Genomic DNA, 21,704 nt, shown 5'->3' on the forward strand with positions numbered 1-21,704 from the left:
AACTACAACATTAAGTAACTGCTTACATGTTGATGTATTAGGACTCATATGATGATATAATGTATGTGGTGCCAACATACATACAGTATTGAATAGTTCTGCTCTTCCTTTTTGTACTTGTTTTGCTAATACATCTGTACCCTTCTTTCTTGTCAAGGAGCATTTTCATAGTATGGCATTGCTACCTGAGTAAAATGATCTAAAAACGTCCTCCACTGTTGAAATTACAAATGATGTTCTTTTATTGGTAGTAAAATTAATAAAGATCTTTTGACAGCAACTGTATTTTGAGAAAAAAGACACCAATTTAAACAGATACACCACCACATACAGAGCAGTAAACAAATGAAACACGGTTCTTTAAATGACAGAGTAGACATATGGTGACTGCTGCGAAACAGGGCTCTAAACGGTGCTTTACACCTGCGCAGTAGGATTAAAAGTCTTCCTAACGTGATCGCTTTGGTTCCCTTCTCTCGGGCTGATCTCTTTAGTCAGTTCAAGTGTCATGAAATCTCTTTTAAGGAGCTTGGTTGGATCCCAAATAAACAGTCTCGCTTGTTGAAATCTGAATGACTTCATTCCTGACAAGGGATCAGGGTTGAAGAACTTTAAGCCACTAGTGTGTCAACAAATGGTTCACAAGGTCGGGTTAAGGTTATCTGTTATAAAATGTCACTTGAACCAGAGACTGAAAAACACAGGATTTTACTTTCATGATATGAAAATTACATTATCAATATTTAAACCTTTTGAAAACATGAAAACACACACACACACACGCACTCAGACACACACACACACACACACACACACACACACACACACACACACACACACACACACACACACACACACACACACACAAGCACTACTAATGTATCAGGATCCTTTTCTGCTCCAGCCTCATCTTGAGCTCTGAGACAAGCGCTTTGTTCACAGTGTCCTGTCTGGTCATCACTTGCTTCTTTTTAGGTTTGGCTGCCACTGTTGCTGAGATGGTGGGTATGGCCCGATGCCTCTCCCCCGGGATATAGGGGGGTGGTGGAGGGGGCAGGCATGGGGCGCTGGGTGGTGGAGGTGGGGGCCAGTGTCTAACAACATTGCTGATATTGTTGTTGTAGTTGACATTCTCCACGATGACCTCGGGCTCTCGCTCTTCCTCTTCGACTCTGAATTTCTCTGCGGGAGCTTCCGGCGTCTTGAAGGGGTTCTTGAAGTTCCATGTGGGTTGTTTCCTTGGTCGCCTCCTTACACGGCGGTTAGGCAGGATCCGGTTGGACTTTTTGTTGCGCATGAATGTTGCAGTGGAGATGATGACTGTGACTATGACCATGAGACTAATGACACCTGCAAGCATGCCTAGGATTTGCAAAGGCTTGTTTCTACTCTGCATTAAAAATGATCCCAAAGGCCCCCCATTGAGTTGGGTCTGTAAAAGAGCACAGGGAGAATTCACATCCATGGGACTGAAGTCATAGTCTATCACACAAAGATTAACTTTTAATACTGTCCTGTGCAAGTACTGTAATACTGCATGAATTCACCATTTGGCCAAATATATCACGTGAGGTGCAAAATACGAAAATATGTAAAACCAAGAAATAAATTACTGCAAATGTACTGCCATAATACTGTCTGTATGAAAACTTAAACTTTAATTTAATTTGCTGTATTTGTCATATTTTGTCAAGACAAGATCAGAGAGGTTGACTGGGAAACCCATAACTAAGACCATCTGAGAATGAAAATAAGAAATAATGTGAAAATGAAAAGCCTAAACTAATTTGTTTTGGTTGTGGTTGTGGTGTCATAATATGAGTAAACATAGACAGAAAAAAAGCATGAGAAAGTGCTGAGAGGATAGTTTATGTTGTGCTCCTGTACTCTTTTACAGACACAGCCTTGTTCTACTGTGAAATACTTTGAAAAAGTATTGCTACAAATTCTTGGTACCACAGAGTAAAAACAACAGTAACGCTGTGCTGATTATCTCAAGGCAAGCTTCATTTATGGCATAGGCCTCCTTATAATCTTTCTGATCTTGCCCTGAGATTGTACACGGGACTTTTTCACAGAGTTCCAGTATATGACAGTTGAAATGAAGGTTGTCAGTGAAATGGCGAAGGTGACAATGGTCAAACAAATCCCAAACACAGCCCCCGGACGTTTCCTTAGGCCCAAGAAGTATGAGAAAAATCTGGATTTGATCTGAAAACATGACAATTGCATTTGTTTGTATTTTGAAAATCAATACATACAAATTACACCACCAAATTTTCATTTGTGTGAGACTTTGATATTTTTTTCTGCTACCAAAGCAAAGAGTTGGTGAAACTGGGCTGTGATGAAATTTTCAATTCTTGCAGAAAAGCTGTACTTTCACATGCAAACTGATCAGTGTACATGTAAACTGAAAATATGGAATGATAAAGACATAAGCAGAACATCTGCTATTTATATTCTTACTAAAAAAATTTAACCCTGCTCCTAATCAAACATCAGAACTTACATTACAAATCATTGATAGAAAATGACCAATATTTTAAGTATAAACTATGAAAGTTATTGATTTTCAAATTATCAACAAATGAAAATTAGGTGATGCAAAGAATATAAAAAGTAGAATTGCTTAATTATTTTTTACATAAAATACCCATGACCTACAGCCACAACTAGAATGACATCCAAGTAGCTGAAATGATGCTGAACTAATGGTTGAAACTTTGCACACTCTAATTTTTATGTATTTGAAGTGTAAAACTTTAGAAGAAGAATTAATCATATCTTACTGACATACAAGGGCGTAGGTTTGGTCTCAACATTGGCGGGAGGGACGCAAGAACCCACCACCCCTCCAAGACAAAGAGATTGGCTTTTTAATGCGTGTGTTGGATATCCATATATGAAATATATGTACATATGAATTAAAATCATATATGTATGTAAAGTATAGCCTATAAATGTAAAAATGATATATGACACCTGTAACAACTGTAACAATATCATATATTGACATACTGTATATATCTAGCTAATACAAAACATGTATTATAGTATGTCTGTTTATATTATAGACATATGTTACATAAATATATATCCATCCCAAAGCCTGTCAGTATATGTTCATGTTTTATATGTCATAACTACATATCCTCTTATAGGTGACACATATGATTATATCACTCTTGATAGAGGGACATATACAGTATGTCATATATACTGTATGTGATAAGTCAAAGTATACTAAGACTGTTGTTTTGTGGTGTGTGTGTACATGCCCCTGTGCCCACCCCTTTTCTCCAGCAGGTGACACGGCACGGCTACTCCTGGTTTCTTCATCAGGAGCTGGAGCTTAAAGGTGGTGTGAGGAGGCCTAAAACACAGCTTTTGAACCGCTGGTCAGGGCCAGAGTGGGCCATTCAGCGGTTCAAAAGCTGTGTTTTAATTTCCCAAGGAGTTTTTCACTGTTGGCTTTTGTTGTAGTTTTTACTTATTTGTGAATAAAATCCCTTATTTTTGCTGAAAGAGTTACCCTGAATCTTTTTGTTTTGTCTGGTTTACTAATTTTATTGATTGTTGCTTTCCTATATCCCAACATTAGCAGGGAAGGCAACAAAGTAATATAAACGTCAGAGTATAATAAGTCATAAGACCGTCATAGTATAGTATATGATAAAAAACATCATAGTATAGTAAGGCATAAAAATGTCAAAAAACGTCATAGTATAGTAAGGCATGAAAACATAAAAAAACGTCATGGTATAATAAGATATAAAAGGTCAAAAAACATCAGAGTATTGTAAAGCATAAAAATCTCAAAAAACGTCATACTATAGTAAGGCATAAAAGGTCATAGTATAGTAAGGCATAAAATGTTAAAAAAAACGTCATAGTATAATAAGGCATAAAAATGTATAAAAACATCATAGTATAGTAAGGCATAAAAATCTCAAAAAAGGTCAGCATAATAAAGCATAAAACGTCAAAAAACATCATAGTATTGCAAGGCATAAAAATGTCTAAAACATCATAGTATAGTGAGGCATAAAAACGTCAAAAAACAGCATAATACAGTAAGGCTTAAAAACCTCAAAAAATGTCATAGTATAGTAAAGCATAAAAAAGTCAAAAAACGTCATAGTATAGTAAGGCATAAAAATGTCAAAAAAGGTCATAGCATAATAAAGCATAAAACGTCAAAAAACATCATAGTATTGCAAGGCTTAAAAATGTCTAAAACATCATAGTATAGTGAGGCATAAAAACATCAAAAAACAGCATAATACAGTAAGGCTTAAAAACCTCAAAAAATGTCATAGTATAGTAAAGCATAAAAAAGTCAAAAAACGTCATAGTATAGTAAGGCATAAAAATGTCAAAAAACATCATAGTATTGTAAGGCATAAAAATGTCTAAAACATCATAAAAAAGTAAGGCATAAAGACGTCAAAAAACGTCATAGTATAGTAAGGCATAAAACGTCAAAAAACATCATAGTATTGCAAGGCTTAAAAATGTCTAAAACATCATAGTATAGTGAGGCATAAAAATGTCAAAAAACGGCATAGTACGGTAAGGCTTAAAAACCTCAAAAAATGTCATAGTATAGTAAAGCATAAAAAAGTCAAAAAACGTCATAGTATAGTAAGGCATAAAAATGTCAAAAAAGGTCATAGCATAATAAAGCATAAAACGTCAAAAAACATCATAGTATTGCAAGGCATAAAAATGTCTAAAACATCATAGTATAGTGAGGCATAAAAACGTCAAAAAACGGCATAATACAGTAAGGCTTAAAAACCTCAAAAAATGTCATAGTATAGTAAAGCATAAAAAAGTCAAAAAACGTCATAGTATAGTAAGGCATAAAAATGTCAAAAAAGGTCATAGCATAATAAAGCATAAAACGTCAAAAAACATCATCAGTATAGTGAGGCATAAAAACGTCAAAAAACGGCATAATACAGTAAGGCTTAAAAACCTCAAAAAATGTCATAGTATAGTAAAGCATAAAAAAGTCAAAAAACGTCATAGTATAGTAAGGCATAAAAATGTCAAAAAAGGTCATAGCATAATAAAGCATAAAACGTCAAAAAACATCATAGTATTGCAAGGCATAAAAATGTCTAAAACATCATAGTATAGTGAGGCATAAAAACGTCAAAAAACGGCATAATACAGTAAGGCTTAAAAACCTCAAAAAATGTCATAGTATAGTAAAGCATAAAAAAGTCAAAAAACGTCATAGTATAGTAAGGCATAAAAATGTCAAAAAAGGTCATAGCATAATAAAGCATAAAACGTCAAAAAACATCATAGTATTGCAAGGCATAAAAATGTCTAAAACATCATAGTATAGTGAGGCATAAAAACGTCAAAAAACGGCATAATACAGTAAGGCTTAAAAACCTCAAAAAATGTCATAGTATAGTAAAGCATAAAAAAGTCAAAAAACGTCATAGTATAGTAAGGCATAAAAATGTCAAAAAAGGTCATAGCATAATAAAGCATAAAACGTCAAAAAACATCATAGTATTGCAAGGCATAAAAATGTCTAAAACATCATAGTATAGTGAGGCATAAAAACGTCAAAAAACGGCATAATACAGTAAGGCTTAAAAACCTCAAAAAATGTCATAGTATAGTAAAGCATAAAAAAGTCAAAAAACGTCATAGTATAGTAAGGCATAAAAATGTCAAAAAAGGTCATAGCATAATAAAGCATAAAACGTCAAAAAACATCATAGTATTGCAAGGCTTAAAAATGTCAAAAACATCATAGTATAGTGAGGCATAAAAATGTCAAAAAACGGCATAGTACGGTAAGGCTTAAAAACCTCAAAAAATGTCATAGTATAGTAAAGCATAAAAAAGTCAAAAAACGTCATAGTATAGTAAGGCATAAAAATGTCAAAAAAGGTCATAGCATAATAAAGCATAAAACGTCAAAAAACATCATCAGTATAGTGAGGCATAAAAACGTCAAAAAACGGCATAATACAGTAAGGCTTAAAAACCTCAAAAAATGTCATAGTATAGTAAAGCATAAAAAAGTCAAAAAACGTCATAGTATAGTAAGGCATAAAAATGTCAAAAAACATCATAGTATTGTAAGGCATAAAAATGTCTAAAACATCATAAAAAAGTAAGGCATAAAAGGTCATAGTATAGTAAGGCATAAAAAAGTCAAAAAACGTCATAGTATAGTAAGGCATAAAAATGTCAAAAAACATCATAGTATTGTAAGGCATAAAAATGTCTAAAACATCATAAAAAAAGTAAGGCATAAAGACGTCAAAAAACGTCATAGTATAGTAAGGCATAAAGTGTCAAAAAACGTCATAGTATAGTAGGCATAAAAAAGTCAAAAAACGTCATAGTATAGTAAGGCATAAAAATGTCAAAAAACATCATAGTATTGTAAGGCATAAAAAGTCAAAAAACTTAATAGAATAGTAAGGCAAAGAAACATCAAAAAAGGTCATACTATAGTAAGGCATAACAATGTCAAATCATAGTATAGTAGGGAGTGAAAAGATAAAGAAATGTCATGGTATAATAAGACATAAAAGGTCAATAAAAGATCAAAAAACATCATAGTATAGTGAGGCATAAAAATGTCAAAAAACGGCATAGTACGGTAAGGCTTAAAAACCTCAAAAAATGTCATAGTATAGTAAAGCATAAAAAAGTCAAAAAACGTCATAGTATAGTAAGGCATAAAAATGTCAAAAAAGGTCATAGCATAATAAAGCATAAAACGTCAAAAAACATCATTGTATTGCAAGGCTTAAAAATGTCTAAAACATCATAGTATAGTGAGGCATAAAAATGTCAAAAAACGGCATAATACGGTAAGGCTTGAAAACCTCAAAAAATGTCATAGTATACTAGAGCATAAAAATGTCAAAAAACGTCATAGTATAGTAAGGCATAAAAATGTCAAAAAACATCATAGTATTGTAAGGCATAAAAATGTCTAAAACATCATAAAAAAAGTAAGGCATAAAGACGTCAAAAAACGTCATAGTATAGTAGGCATAAAAAAGTCAAAAAACGTCATAGTATAGTAAGGCATAAAAATGTCAAAAAACATCATAGTATTGTAAGGCATAAAAAGTCAAAAAACTTAATAGAATAGTAAGGCAAAGAAACATCAAAAAAGGTCATACTATAGTAAGGCATAACAATGTCAAATCATAGTATAGTAGGGAGTGAAAAGATAAAGAAATGTCATGGTATAATAAGACATAAAAGGTCAATAAAAGATCAAAAAACATCATAGTATTGTAAGGCATAAAAATGTATTAAAAAATCACAGTATAGTAAGCTATAAAATGTAAAAAAAAATGTCATAGTATACTAAGGCATAAAAAAGTCAAAAAGTATAGTAAGGCATGATACATCATAGTATAGTAAGGCATGAAAACATAAAAAAATGTCATAGTATAGTAAGGCATAAAATGTCTAAAACATCATAGTATAGTAAGGCATAAAAACATCAAAAAACGTCATAGTATAGTAATGCATGATACATCCTAGTATAGTAAGGAATGAAACAATACAGTATATTAAGGCATAAAACATCAAAAAACGTCATATTATATTAAGGCATAAAAATATCAAAAAATGCCATAGTATAGTAAGGCATAAAAACGTCAAAAAACGTCATAGTATAGTAAGGCATGATACATTTTAATATAGTAAGGAATGAAACGTAACAGTATATTAAAGCACAAAACATCATAAAACGTCATAGTATAATAAGCCATAAAACGTCAAAAAACATCATGGTATACTAAGGAATAACAAAGTAAAAAAAAAAATCATAGTATAGTAAGGCATAAAAATGTAAAAAAAAATCACAGTATAGTAAGATATAAAATGTAATAAAAATGTCATAGTATACTAAGGCACAAAAAAGTCAAAAAACGTCATAGTATAGTAATGCATGATACATCCTAGTATAGTAAGGAATGAAACAATACAGTATATTAAGGCATAAAACATCAAAAAACGTCATATTATATTAAGGCATAAAAATATCAAAAAATGCCATAGTATAGTAAGGCATAAAAACGTCAAAAAACGTCATAGTATAGTAAGGCATGATACATTTTAATATAGTAAGGAATGAAACGTAACAGTATATTAAAGCACAAAACATCATAAAACGTCATAGTATAATAAGCCATAAAACGTCAAAAAACATCATGGTATACTAAGGAATAACAAAGTAAAAAAAAAAATCATAGTATAGTAAGGCATAAAAATGTAAAAAAAAATCACAGTATAGTAAGATATAAAATGTAATAAAAATGTCATAGTATACTAAGGCACAAAAAAGTCAAAAAACGTCATAGTATAATGAGGCATAAAAAAGTCTAAAAACATCATAGTATAGTAAGGCATAAAAATGTAAAAAAAAATCACAGTATAGTAAGATATAAAATGTAATAAAAATGTCATAGTATACTAAGGCACAAAAAAGTCAAAAAACGTCATAGTATAATGAGGCATAAAAAAGTCTAAAAACATCATAGTATAGTAAGGTATAAAAGGTCAAAAAATGTCATAGTATAGTAATGCATGATACATCCTAGTATAGTAAGGAATGAAACGATATAGTATATTAAAGCATAAAACATCAAGAAACATAATAATATATTAAGGCATAAAAACGTCAAAAAATTGTCATAGTATATTAAGGCATAAAACGTCAAAAAACGTCATATTATATTAAGGCATAAAAATATAAAAAAATGCCATAGTATAGTAAGGCATAAAAACGTCAAAAAACGTCATATTATATTAAGGCATAAAAATATAAAAAAATGTCATAGTATACTAAGGCATAAAAAAGTCAAACAACGTCATAGTATAATGAGGCATAAAAAAGTCTAAAAACATCATAGTATAGTAAGGTATAAAAGGTCAAAAAATGTCATAGTATTGTAAGGCATAAAAACGTCAAAAAGGTCATAGTATAGTAAGGCATGATACATTCTAATATAGTAAGGAATGAAACGTAACAGTATATTAAAGCATAAAACATCATGAAATGTCATAGTATAATAAGGCATAAAACGTCAAAAAACACCATAGTATACTAAGGAATAACAAAGTCAAAAAAAAATCATAGTATAGTAAGGCATAAAAATGTAAAAAAAAAAATCGCAGTATAGTAAGGCATAAAGTGTCATAGTATAGTAAGGCATAAAAAGTCAAAATGCCCAATAGTATAGTAAGGTATAAAACGTCAAAAAATGTCATAGTGTAGTGAGGCAAAAAATCTCAAAAAACATCATAGTATAGTAAGGCAAAAAAATCTCAAAAAAACGTCATAGTATTTTAAGGCATTAAAACATCAAAAAACGTCCTAGTATAGTAAGGCATAAAACGTCAAAAAATGTCATAGTATTGCAAGGCATAAAAATGTCTAAAACATCATAGAAAAGTAAGGCATAAAAATGTCAAAAAAATTCATAGTATAGTAAAGCATAGAAATCTCAAAAAACATCATATTATAGTAAGGCATTAAACGTTAAAGTATAGTAAGGCATTAAACGTCAAAAAACGTCATATTATAGTAAGATATTAAAATCTCAAAAAATGTCATACTATAGCAAGGCATGAAATGTCAAAAAAAAAGTCATAGTACATTATAGCATAAAATGTCAAAGTACTCAGAGAACATCCAAAGTCCACACAGAAAGATCCCAGGATGGGGCTCAAACCCACAACCTTCTCACTCATAGGCAACAGTTCTAACTGCTGTACTATGGTGCAGCTCCATACTATGCTTCATTGTAGTGAGCCATCAAAACATCATAGTTATGTGAAGCATAAAAACGCGATAGTGTAGTAAGGCAAAAAAATTCATAGTATAGTAAGACATACAAAAGTTAGAGTATAGCAAGGCAGAAAACCCCATAGTATAGTAAGGCATAACATGTCAAAAAAAGTCACAGTATAGTATGACATAAAAATGTCAAAAAACTTTATATTATAGTAAAGCATAAAATGTCAAAAAACGTCATAGTATAGTAAGGTATAAAAATGTCAAAAAACATCACAGCATTGTAAGGCACATAAATGTCTAAAAACATCATAGTATAGTCAGGTCTAAAACTTCAAAAAAATGTCATGGTATAGTAAGGCATAAAAGGTCAAAAAAACATCATAGTATAGTAAGGTAAAAATCTTCATAGTATATCAAGTCATAAAAAAGTCATAGTATTCATGATGAAATTCTCAAGGGATTTTTCGACAGAAATTGTTGTCATACTTCGATATATCCACCATTTTCTGACTACACCTGCTAGCAACCTGATTGCTAGCCTACAGAAGACAGATGCCAGGGTTAGTTTGCTAGGTAACGACAGCTAACATGGATAGATAACATCAGTTGACATTTTTCTGGTGACGTTAGGTACCACTGTGATATTCTCACATGACATGAGCCTTCAGATAACCCCTGACCTTTCAGTCAATCGAATGCTAGCATGCCTAATTTGGGGGTCTTGGAGACGTAGCCTCTGGGATGGCAAACTGGAATGATTTAATATGACTTCACTCCAAACATAGTGTGAATGAGTTCACTCAAATATTGGTAGGGACAAGTCTGTCCTCCAAATTATTGGTAGGGTTATGTCCCTACTGTCCATTTGCAAACCTACGCCCTTGCTGACATATTGTTATTCACATATTCTTTGTTGTAACTTACAGCTTCAGTGATGTCGATCTTGACAACGGCGGTGGTGCTGAAGGACGGCTGGCCTCGGTCTCTGGCCTGCACCACCAGGGACCAGGTGAAGTCTCTCTGCTTGGTGATGTTCTGGATGATGGCCATGGACTTGATGTAGGACTTGAGCATGATCTCCCCGGTGTCAGCGTTAATGTCAAAGATGTTGATATCTGGCTCAGCTTTCATGATGGCATACTCGATAACATTGTTGGGTACCTCTGCATCATCATCTACAGCCTTTGAACATGAAGATGCATTTAATTACCAACATAATAACACTGAGATTATTTTGAGTTTCACTTCGTCTGACATACTGAAGCACAAGGGAGCGTATACCTCTATTTTCACTGGTGCTCCTATCACCATGGTCTTCTCGAGGAAGTTGTCATTGAAAGCAGGTGGGTGGTCATTCAGGTCCAGCACCGTCACAAAGACCTCAGCCAGGCTGTACTTCCCCTCTGCGTCCTCTGCCTTCACATAAAAGTTATACTTGGATCTCACCTCCGCATCCAGGCTTGCCCATGGCTGGGTGTAGATGATTCCAGATTCAGACTGGATCAGGAACCTTTAAATGGTGGAGGAAATTTATCTCAGATTTATCATATGAATACAGAGCCACATTTTTCCATACAGTCTTAAATATTTTATACTAATTATGGTTTTTGCGTGTAAACCTTTAATTTCTTCTTAAGGTGGGTTTGAGAGAATGTACTGTATACTTTCTATTCCGTTTTGCTTAAGACCATCTTAGTGGCGGAATGGAAAGCATTATATACTCTTCCTCTGCAGGGATTTAGGCTTTAGATTTACTATTATTTAGGCTACTGATATACCACACCTAAATCTGATGGGTGTAGAAAATATGCTTTTTCAAGTCGTGCTAAAAGAAACAAACTTTAAATCAATACTTCAGAAGTTTTAGAAATATTCTTACTTGCTTTTTTTTCTCAGAGTGAGATGACAGCAATCTTGTGTTTGTGTGAAGTATGAAGCTACACCCAGGACGCTACCAACCGGCACCTCTAGAATTTACTGACTAACATGTTGTATCTTGTTTGTTTAACCTGTACATAAATGTAAAAAAAATGAAAGTTTGTTGTTTTATGGCAAGTTATTTTCTGGTAAACAGCACCCAACACAATGACTTCTCACAGTCTAGTCTTTCCAGAGAAGCTGCAAGCAACATATTGAAATGCAGCAAAGATGTAGCACATGAAGCAAGTGGATAAACTGTTGTTAATCAAAAATAGCTACAGCATCTAACTCCTCCAACCACAAATTGTGGTTAGATTTCTGTGAACAAGATAAAACAAGTTAAACAGTAACTTCAGAGGTGTTGGTAGGTGGACTGTTGAGCTTTGGAGATAGCCAGGCTAGCTGTTCCCTGTGATTTAGCTTATAGACGTAAGAGTGTTGATCTTCTCATCTAAACCTTCTCAAAATGTTGACTTATTCCTTTAAATTACCATTTTACTGTTCCACCCTGATTAACTAAAGTAAATTTAACTTAATTCAAGATACTGTTATAATAACAGTTCAATCAAAATGTCAAAGTTCAACAGAGCAAGTGTGGAATTAGACTGTTTCACTGACTGACTTGCTCAGTTACCCTGCAGTGACTTTGTCACAATGCAAAGGTACAGTAGCAAAGACCAGTCTATTTTCTCCTCCAATCCCATTACAGGATTAACGAAGACAGAGGGTGAGCAGGCAAAGATCAGGACTGCATGGTCCTGTGTACTCTACAAGATATTCTACAAGATATTGTAAAAAAAAAGAGTGTAAAGTCAGAAATATGAAATGCAATTGTTTTGCAGATGCAGAACAAACAAATGCAGCTATGTATTCCTTTGTTTTGGAGAGTAATCTGAGTTGACACAGTTTCAAAATTGTGTAAACCAAACAAGTATCCACTAAGCTAAAAGTGTTCCAAATCTCTCTCCTCTGCTTATTTTGGAAATCCTTCTCCTGGATACCATGTGACATCACATATCTCCACTAATTCATTGCTACAGAGCTCAAAATCTGTATTTAGGGGTCCAAAAATACTCCACCTACATTTCATCATACAAAGAAAGTGGTTTATTGGACACAGCCCTGAGAGATTAAACACAACCCCACTAACGTACACTTGTTGTACATGAGTATTGATTCGTGTTTCCTTGTTTTACTGTTCTAAATATTTCCAAATACAGGTTTTTTTGCCGCTCTAAGGCATGCATGTAGAAACGTGATTGAAAAAGCAAATCATTTTCCAAACAATTACAGTATTGATTGTTACAGTGTTGGGATGTGTCAGGCACTAACTTGCAGGTTATCTTTAGGACTCTCTGTATTGATATGAAAGGCAAGCTGAAGATATGCTGTGCGTTATTACTGAGAGAGAACAGTGACCACTGAGCTTTTTTTCCTCTGAGGTTCGACTTCTACCAGAAATCTAATAAAACTCGAGCTGAGAGAAAATGCCAGCAAATCCTCTGCGGGACTACAGCGCTTAGGTGCAATAAGCAGAACCAAGTTCTCATATGAAAAACAAGTCTGCTGTCATATTTCTATACAGCTTTTAGGCACATGTGTTTTTGCTGTAGATTGTGGTTGTGACTAGTATATACAGTTAAAATGCCACGGTCAAGCTCATATCCAATTTCTTTTTCATTTAGTTCAACTATTTACCTGAGATCAGTGTGACTTTATGAACAGTGTAGTCTGTTTTTCCACTGCTGACAAAGGGTATCTACTCCTAATAATGTTGTGTAAGCAGTTGTGATGTTTTCATTTTGATTTGCTGAGTGTCATCATCTGATTTTCTCCACCATCATGAGTTCACCCTGACATGATCGCAGTGGAGGCAACAAAAAAAAAAGCAGAATAAAAACAAAAATCTTATCCTTGGACAGATTTAGATTTTTAAGGATGTCTTATTTTAACAGCAAGATAGTGGGGATCATGGGGATCATGAGGAATTTGAAGGGGGTGCTGAGAAGGCCGTTTCTTTCAAACAAAAACTTGACAGAACTCAGCTGCAGTTACATTCTCATACTCACAAGTCAGCCCCTGATCCGTAGATGGAGTACTTCACATCGCCCCAAGGTCCTGAGTCTGGGTCTGTTGCCTGTTGACAAACAGATTATAGAGAAAAAAAATATGTTATGAGTTTGCTTGTAGCACTTGCATAAATTAGGTCAGTTCGACTTCACTTTAGTCAGGGTAATCTGAAATTTCACTTTAAGGATTTTAGTGCAATATCTGGCTCAGTAAGATAAGACATATGTACTGTCCATGTCCTGGCATTATTTTGGGTTCAAGTCAGGCTAGAGACCAATATTGTTTGAGCTCTTTTTTCTATTAGTTCGTATCTCTTTCTTAACCTGAATGAGCAGATGAGTGAACTGTCTGCCACCATGGACTCAGCAAACTGAATGAATCTATGCTGCATTAGAACATGATGTTACAGAGGTCAGCTATAAAAAGACTGATTTTTGATGTCATAGGAACATCATCATGGGCATCAGCTAATCTGTCTGTCTGTCGCTGCAGGGATGCCTGTTCGCTGTCTCCGTGTGTCCAAGGTCACTTGTTGGCTGTACTTTTATCTGATTGAAATTGCCTGGGATCAAGGCAACGAGCCTCTGTGGTGTTCACGCAAGGGCAGGATTTATTAGTGAGCCTCCCCGTTGCTTTGAGCTTCTGCAGGGCTGATATGCACTGACAAGGGCGAATCCTTTTTAAACTAAATGGCCCTAAAAAACCTAACATGTCCTTAGTGTTCATGTTATTTCTGTGATGCAGCTGCATGTGCTACTAAGCATTAGAAAAAAAAAATCAGGGAATTTTGTGTTACACAACTAAATGAAAGTGATAGCCATCTGGCAGCTTACCTCGCCTAGCTTTTATCTACATGTTTTCACATATTATCCCAAGCCCCAGTGCCCAAAAACACATCTACATTTAGGGAATTAATGACCCTCTTGGGCATTTTGTTAAAATCAGCATTCCTCTTTAGCTCAGAGTGACGTACATTGGTGATGGCATGTATTTTTAGATGGGATGAAGACTCACTCACCGTGACTGACACCACATTGGAGCCACCGGGTGAGTTTTCTGGAATTCTGGCGATGTAGTAATCTGAGGCGAATTTGGGAGCGTTGTCATTGGTGTCCAGGAGGTGAATGACGATGTCTGCTGTGGCGCTGAATCTCTCTGGGGTATCAATCTCAACTGCAAGTAGCTGAAGAGGAGAAAGATTAGAAATAGATAAATGAAATCAAGCATTACTCTATACAACAGATGCAGGTGATACAGTTTATACATCACTGCCATTTGTTGAGGAATGAGATTGTTGAGATTTTTAATCCCATTTCACTTTACTGTAATGGCCTAACCTTGTATGTGAGAAAATGATGTTTCTCATAGTCCATGGCAGCAGAGTCTTCTACTAAGATTGTGACTTGGGCCTCATTCAGTACAGTCTGAGGGACGACTCGCAGCATCCTCCCTGGTCCAATCAGTCTCAGATTGAATTTAGCATTTGCACCCTGCGAGACAAGACAGCATCATCACACTATTCAAAACGTCTCATTAGTTTCATATTTCATAATATCAAATGTTACATATGCATGTACCTATTTTCTAGTAATCTGCCTTTGTTACAAAGCAATGGCAAAAAAGCAGACATTCAGTATAATCCAAGCAGTATATAGTGCATTCAATCAATATAAAAGCTTTGTGTCTTTTCAATATTACAGTAATGTAAGAGCAATCAATAGGATATCAGGAGCAGCAATATAAGTCTTGGTGAAACATAATATCATTGTACAGAGAGAGCTCGCCTCGATGTTGTAACAGTATTATCAGAGAAAACATTTGGAGAACATCAGCCATTTGGACTCATACAAGGAGCTGCACACACAGAGAGAATTGCATAAGCTGACAAATGGCATAGTTAGGCAGCACCTTTTAATTTGTTTTGGCTTACTTTCAAGTTCATGTAATTTTAAAAGGATTGTCTGTGATAATGGAAGGCTTAAAGCCATTTCACAGACAGAAAAAGCAGACACCAGCCTGCACACAATGTTGTGGTACAATGCATGTTGATTAAATCAGTTTCTTATTAGATAACAATGCAATTTGTTGTTACATAATAGCTGTAACTCTCTCATGGCTAACTGAGGCAGGTTTCAAAGGCAATAACATGATATCAGTGCTGAGAGATGATACTGGCTCAGGAAAACACCACTGAAAACAGCATTTTCGAACTAATCAGAGCCAGTGTAGAAGAAAATATAGCAGACAGCAATGATCTCTCCACCTGATCGGAGTCATTGACAGTGATTTTCAGCCCCCGGAGTATCTCTCCCTCCGGTGGATGTTCGTACATGGTCAACTCAAACATGTTCTGTTGGCCGTTCTCCCCGTAGAAGGTGGGTGGGTTATTGTTCAGGTCCACCACGCGGATCACCACCGTGGTCACCCCGTAGTCCATCAGTCTGCCCTCAGGACTCACTTCTGAGGCCTGGACAGATGAAATAAAAATAATGTCCATATGTATCACTTATGTAGTCAGTAGAAATGAGCCTGTGTGACATTTCATCCACCAGTTTCACCACAGTAGCTCTACCTCAACCCTATTGTAAATCTATATCCAATCCAACATATATAAAATCTTTTCTTTCATTTCAGGTATTTTCAGGGATAATTCAAAGATAATTTAAAAGCAACAATAGAAGTTTTTTTTCTTGTTAAAATACTGTGACTTGAGTGATGCTTACAAGAATGTGGGGCCTGTCTGATATCTGAATGAAGTACAACTTACCCTGACTTTAATGTTAAAGATCTCTCTCCTCAGATAAATGGGGAGAGTCACCAGGGTGATACAACCACTTGTTTTATTGATGCTAAAAACACCATCATCACCTGCAGAGACAAGCAACAGACAGATGAACACAATAGATTTTTGTCAAATTTCCTTTTCCTTCATTCTTGTCTTCTTTGAATGAAATATTTACCATCCTCAAAGGTATAACATATTGGATTTGGATTTCCCACATCACCATCTTTGGCGACAACAGTGAATATTTCAGATCCCTAGGAAAAAAACAAATCGTCAGAGAGGTTTTGCTGTTAAATCAAGATAACCGAGACACAGAGATGATCTGCTGGACAGCTGGTCATTATGTTATACATGTAATATTCTTCTGTTAACTGATAAACCACCTTCAACAAAAACAAAGCATGAATTTTAACTAGGTGTTGAGTAGCCCTCTGGCTGGTGCACAGCTATAATCACAACACCACAAAAATCTTTTCTGCACCAAGTCTTCACTCAGTCTTCAAAGGCACATTCAAATGTCATGGCCCTAATTATTCCCTTTTGGATGAAAGTCAGAATGTGTAATCTTTCCTCTGTGATGCGCTAATGCAGTGACATTTTGACACTGAGGAGATAATGTGGCTTTCAAAAGCTGTGAGAAAGAAAGAAGAAAGCAGCACTGGCATTACTGTGAAATGCCAGCAATTAAAGCTATGTGTTATGATGCATGTGATATGTTGGTCCTTTTTAATTTATTTATACTGATTTTCAGTGGAAAGTTAAAATCATAGCAGGAAGTCACTGGAAGACGTTTTCATACTCACTGGCACTGAGACTTCATAAACGTAGCCAAAATAGGGCGTCCCGATAAAAGATGGCGGAGTGTCTTGTGCATCGATCACATTGATGGTCAGGGTAGCAGAGGATGACAGAAACTGCTCCTTGTCATTAAAATTACCACCACCGTCCTGGAACAACAGTAATATACAATTTAACCCTTAATTTAAAACAGGAGAAATGTGAATTTCTTCAATAGTAACATTGTTATATTTATGTTTATAAACCTTTATTAATACAAATTTAAGATTAAATATCATTTTAAGTATTTTTTAGGAGAATTCTGCTCCTTGTGCAGATGAGAGAAAGATCTGTTTCCCATCATGTGATGTACTGTAGCTCAGCCTTCAAAGGCAGGAACTCTGTCAGGGCTGTTTGAATGTTTTTCAATGATGGCACTACATAACAATCATAAACAGCCTTTCTTTTGTTTAACTTAATGAATATGCTGAATATATTTCTTTCTCGATAAAACATACCTAGCATGTATGCTACAGTCTTTTCCTCTGTCTCTTATCAGCACATTGCTATTTTGAGCAATAGCGCCACTAACTGAGTGTTATAGGCTGAAACTGGCAGCAGAAATGTATCTTGTGTTACAGTACCTCTGTGGGGCAACCCTGTCTCATGGAAACTGCGTTTATATACAACTAAACTGTATGAGAAAAAACTTCACAGGGCACCTATAAAGTGAAAAAGGAAGTATTCTATTGCAGGACAGAAAAACTGAGCACTGATATATTCATTACCTTTGCAATGACAGTGACAAAGTGTGTCTTTGTTTTCTCATAGTCCAACATTTCTCCAGATTTGATACGAAGGACTCCACTATGTCTGTCAACGGCAAACAAAGTGGACTGGCCATTCTGTAACAGAGAACAGTGAGGCAAAAAGAGGATTTTAAAAGCACACACAGAGAGTAAGGTCACATGAATGAAATCCTGTCGCTGAAACCCCATAAACCCCATTTACAACCACTCACGTGAGATATCATGAAAAGTGGTCAGATGGCTGCATAAAAACACTCAGTAGCCTCTTGAATTAAGCCACGTCCTGTATAAAGTCTATCTCTTTGTCCATCTGGATGTAAAGAACCCATATGCTCAAGGACAGGGCAGGCAGGTGCTGTGTCCAGATGTACACTGCCTCACTCGTCACTGTCACTCCAGGCCAGCTGTTCTTTGGTCCTAATAGTCCAAAGTGCAAACTAACATTCGCTGCCTCCTGCTGCCAAAGCAGCCCTCTAAGCCTCCAGTACCTGACACAAATGTAATTGTGATTTAATCCCCATCGTCATAACTACACCACCATATTCAGTCACGTGCACAAAAACATAGAAACTAGAAAATCTAAATGAAGTTAACCTTGTTATCAGCACATCTATACATTAAATTACACACACATTGATATCATAAGTGGCCAGTTTCAGCTAGTGGCTAGCGTTTCATGTTTTAAAATGTCTTAGGATGGGAGTGGGCAATATTTTTCTTTTGTCAAGTGATACCTGAAGATAGTAGGTGACTGAGCCCCCTGAGCCTGTGTCTCTGTCCACTGCCTCCACTTTGTAGATGCTGCTGCCAGACGCAGTGGTCTAAAAAACACAGAAAATAACTCAGGTCAGGCCAGGGTCAATATAAGGCTAAAAAAGAAATGATACAACACTTGATTCAGAATTAAAAAGTTTATAACACATGTGGCTTAACTTACTTCCACTATGTCAATGATTGCAGGCATGTTTTGGAAGTCAGGCTTTTCATCGTTTGCATCCATTACAAATATTGTGACTCTTTCCACGACCTGAAAAGAAGAAGAAGAAAAAACACATGAAACATTTTCAAGTTTAATAATTATAAAGGATGCCATTAAATGACATAGTCACATATTGAACTAGATGTTGATACCTTGCTTTGCCCATCTGTGATGCTGACAAGAACGTCAATAGAATCTTGTTTCTGAGCAAAGATGATTATGAATGTTAATATGGAGACAAGCATGATGAAAAAACAGTATGGTGCCGAATAATTATTATGTGTTAAAGTTTACATTAATAGTCAAATGTATCACTTTGTGCTGTTAAGTTTACCTCTCTGTCCAACTTTTCCACCAATGTGATGTTTCCAGATTTGGGGTCGACCCTGAAGTACTCTTTGGACCCTGGATCAAAGGAGAGGCCATAACTCACCTCCTGTCCTTCAGGGTCCGTGCCGTTAAGACAATAGATCTGTGTACCTAAAGGAAGAAAATATAATTTAATCAATTTAGCCTCAGCTGTCAGCTGGATGAGTATGTTTTCTATTATGTAAAAGGAACCAAATTCAAACCAACTTCAGTAATAAAGTGGAAGTCATTGTTTGGTAACACAACCAGGCTATGACACAGTAGGCAGCAGTAAGTACCCTGAACTGATGCAAGGTGTAGAGGGACAGCTGCACCACATTCACGGCCAGCAAACTGTCCCTCACATCAACCAGGTGGCACCAGCAGATGAGCATGTTAGTGTGAGTATGTACATACCACGCAACATCTGTTCATCTATCAAAGACTATTTAACATCGTGGACTCGTGGAGATATTGGCAGCCTTAACACACCATTTTGTTGATTGGTTGTTACACTAGCCCATTAGCTGTTCACACTGAATGTCCTGTATGTCAGAGGTCCATCTCACCAACAGGCGTGTCCTCTGACAGGCTGAACAGTGCCAGGTTCCCATTCTGGCTGTAGGGTCCGTTGTCATAGAAGTGGGGGGCAAAGTCTGCTTGTGCTGAGGACAGAGACATGAAAATTAAATGCTTGAAAGTTTTATGTTTTTCACCTTAAAGTGAAACTATGTAACTTTTAAAAGAAGAAATAACACAGTCTTCCTCATACAAATTGAAAGCTGAATTTATAAATTATATAACACACCCTTAATCAATGCAATACACTCAAGGGCTTTGCTGCAATAGCCTCACTTGGTCTGGTATGACCAGCAGCCTTTGTTTTTGTTTGCTACTGTTGGCAAATTTACGCTATTGTTTGTCTGAACAGAAGCACTTTTCTGACTTAACCACTCTTCTCTAATCATCTCTACTTGTTACATTATGTCTTAGCATTCACCATTGTTTTGTCATTGGTGGCCAATTTGGTCACTGGCATTAAAGTTACATAGTCTTGCTTTAAATACTAGCGTGACATAAACCAAGCTCTCCATACCCCCCCCCCCCCCCCCCCCCCGATTTCTCAGTCACTTTGACTGGGATTACAGGAGAGTTACATCAACATCCTAAGATACCCTTTCCATACATAGACCTGAGATCTTGTTAGCTACATCAAGTTCATATTACCTTTGAAACCAACTTCATAAATCAAATAAGTCAATTTGAATGACATTTATACCGAATACAAACTCATAAACCAACCAGGTTAAGCAAGAATTTGAATTCACTGAAAACAGAATTGAAAGAATAGAAAATTTACAGTCATCAACCCAGACGCCGTTTAATGTGTCTGAACATCATTCACAATCTGATCCCAGCAACATGAGCCTTACTACAAGCAAAGAATTAAAGATATGAAACTTACCAAAGCAGGCGTGAAAAAACACAAAAAGCTGTGGCAAATGTATTATCTTTACATTCTTCATCCTAAAGAATGAAGTCATGAAACCGCACCATGAAGACAGCTCCGTCGAGAGTCCTGTACATGAGATGCAGTTCTTAAGGTGGTTGGGGGGGAGCGGAGAAGGCTAAGGGCATATGCTCACGTGCTAATCCAATGACACATCTTAAGAGTTACTCCTGGGCCCTCTCAGTCCAACTGGGCTTCTTCAACCACCAATACACAAGAGGTGGCTGCGTTGACAGGGCATACCAAAAAATGGATATATATTGCAACTTTGCAGATGATGGACAAGTATATTTTTCACAGATTTAATTTCTGATGTAGGACAACAGCTTTAATTTCCTACTAATAAATGAACAAATATGCAATTTTCTGATAATGTTGAAATATCATTCATGGAAGAGATGCTTGTGTCTGAAGGTAAGACAGTGTCAAAAGTGTCAAAATATTATGACTTTACAAATGTCAAAGTAAACTTGTCAGTTATTGTTTCAATGCTATTCTATTGTCTGATATAAATATTGTATTTGCAAAAAATACTATCATTACATTGAAAACCTTTATATCAGAATGCCAAAAACTTTCATTCATCAGCTGTTTTTAATAATCACAATTTGTCAACATTTGCACTGGGTTATGATATTAAATCTGCCCTGAGATATAATACAAAGTGTGTTACTGCTCTGTGAGAACTCTGTATTAAACTG

The 21,704-nt window shown here is 35.5% G+C and overlaps 1 protein-coding gene across 1 annotated transcript; it reads right to left on the bottom strand.

Moving 5' to 3' along the window:
• Nucleotides 1-874: 874 nt before the first annotated feature.
• LOC111235161 (cadherin-related family member 1-like) lies at nt 875-21,019 on the bottom strand. The gene is made up of 17 exons (XM_022763497.1): nt 20,959-21,019; nt 20,063-20,158; nt 19,480-19,625; nt 19,298-19,348; nt 19,104-19,193; nt 18,901-18,987; nt 18,146-18,262; nt 17,384-17,527; nt 16,756-16,834; nt 16,563-16,663; nt 16,059-16,262; nt 15,133-15,285; nt 14,814-14,978; nt 13,795-13,862; nt 11,087-11,315; nt 10,730-10,987; nt 875-1,432 (listed from the first exon to the last, which is right to left on the bottom strand). Exons 1-17 carry the CDS (start codon nt 21,017-21,019, stop codon nt 875-877), a joined length of 2,607 nt encoding a protein of 868 aa, XP_022619218.1.
• Nucleotides 21,020-21,704: the final 685 nt, after the last annotated feature.

The sequence above is a fragment of the Seriola dumerili genome, unplaced genomic scaffold (genome assembly GCF_002260705.1).
Source record: "Seriola dumerili isolate Sdu_G_001 unplaced genomic scaffold, Sdu_1.0 BDQW01000478.1, whole genome shotgun sequence".
NCBI classification, from domain to species: Eukaryota; Metazoa; Chordata; class Actinopteri; order Carangiformes; family Carangidae; genus Seriola; species Seriola dumerili.

What these genes read in the sequence shown, in the direction of transcription:
- LOC111235161 (XM_022763497.1), bottom strand. Translation starts at nt 21,019, where the DNA reads ATGAAGAATGTAAAGATAATACATTTGCCACAGCTTTTTGTGTTTTTT. An exon ending in TCTTTAACATTAAAGTCAGG is followed by an intron (nt 16,263 to 16,562) that starts GTAAGTTGTACT and finishes TCATCTGTCCAG; the next exon opens with GCCTCAGAAGTGAGTCCTGA. An exon ending in AGATCGACATCACTGAAGCT is followed by an intron (nt 1,433 to 10,729) that starts GTAAGTTACAAC and finishes GCTCTTTTACAG; the next exon opens with ACCCAACTCAATGGGGGGCC.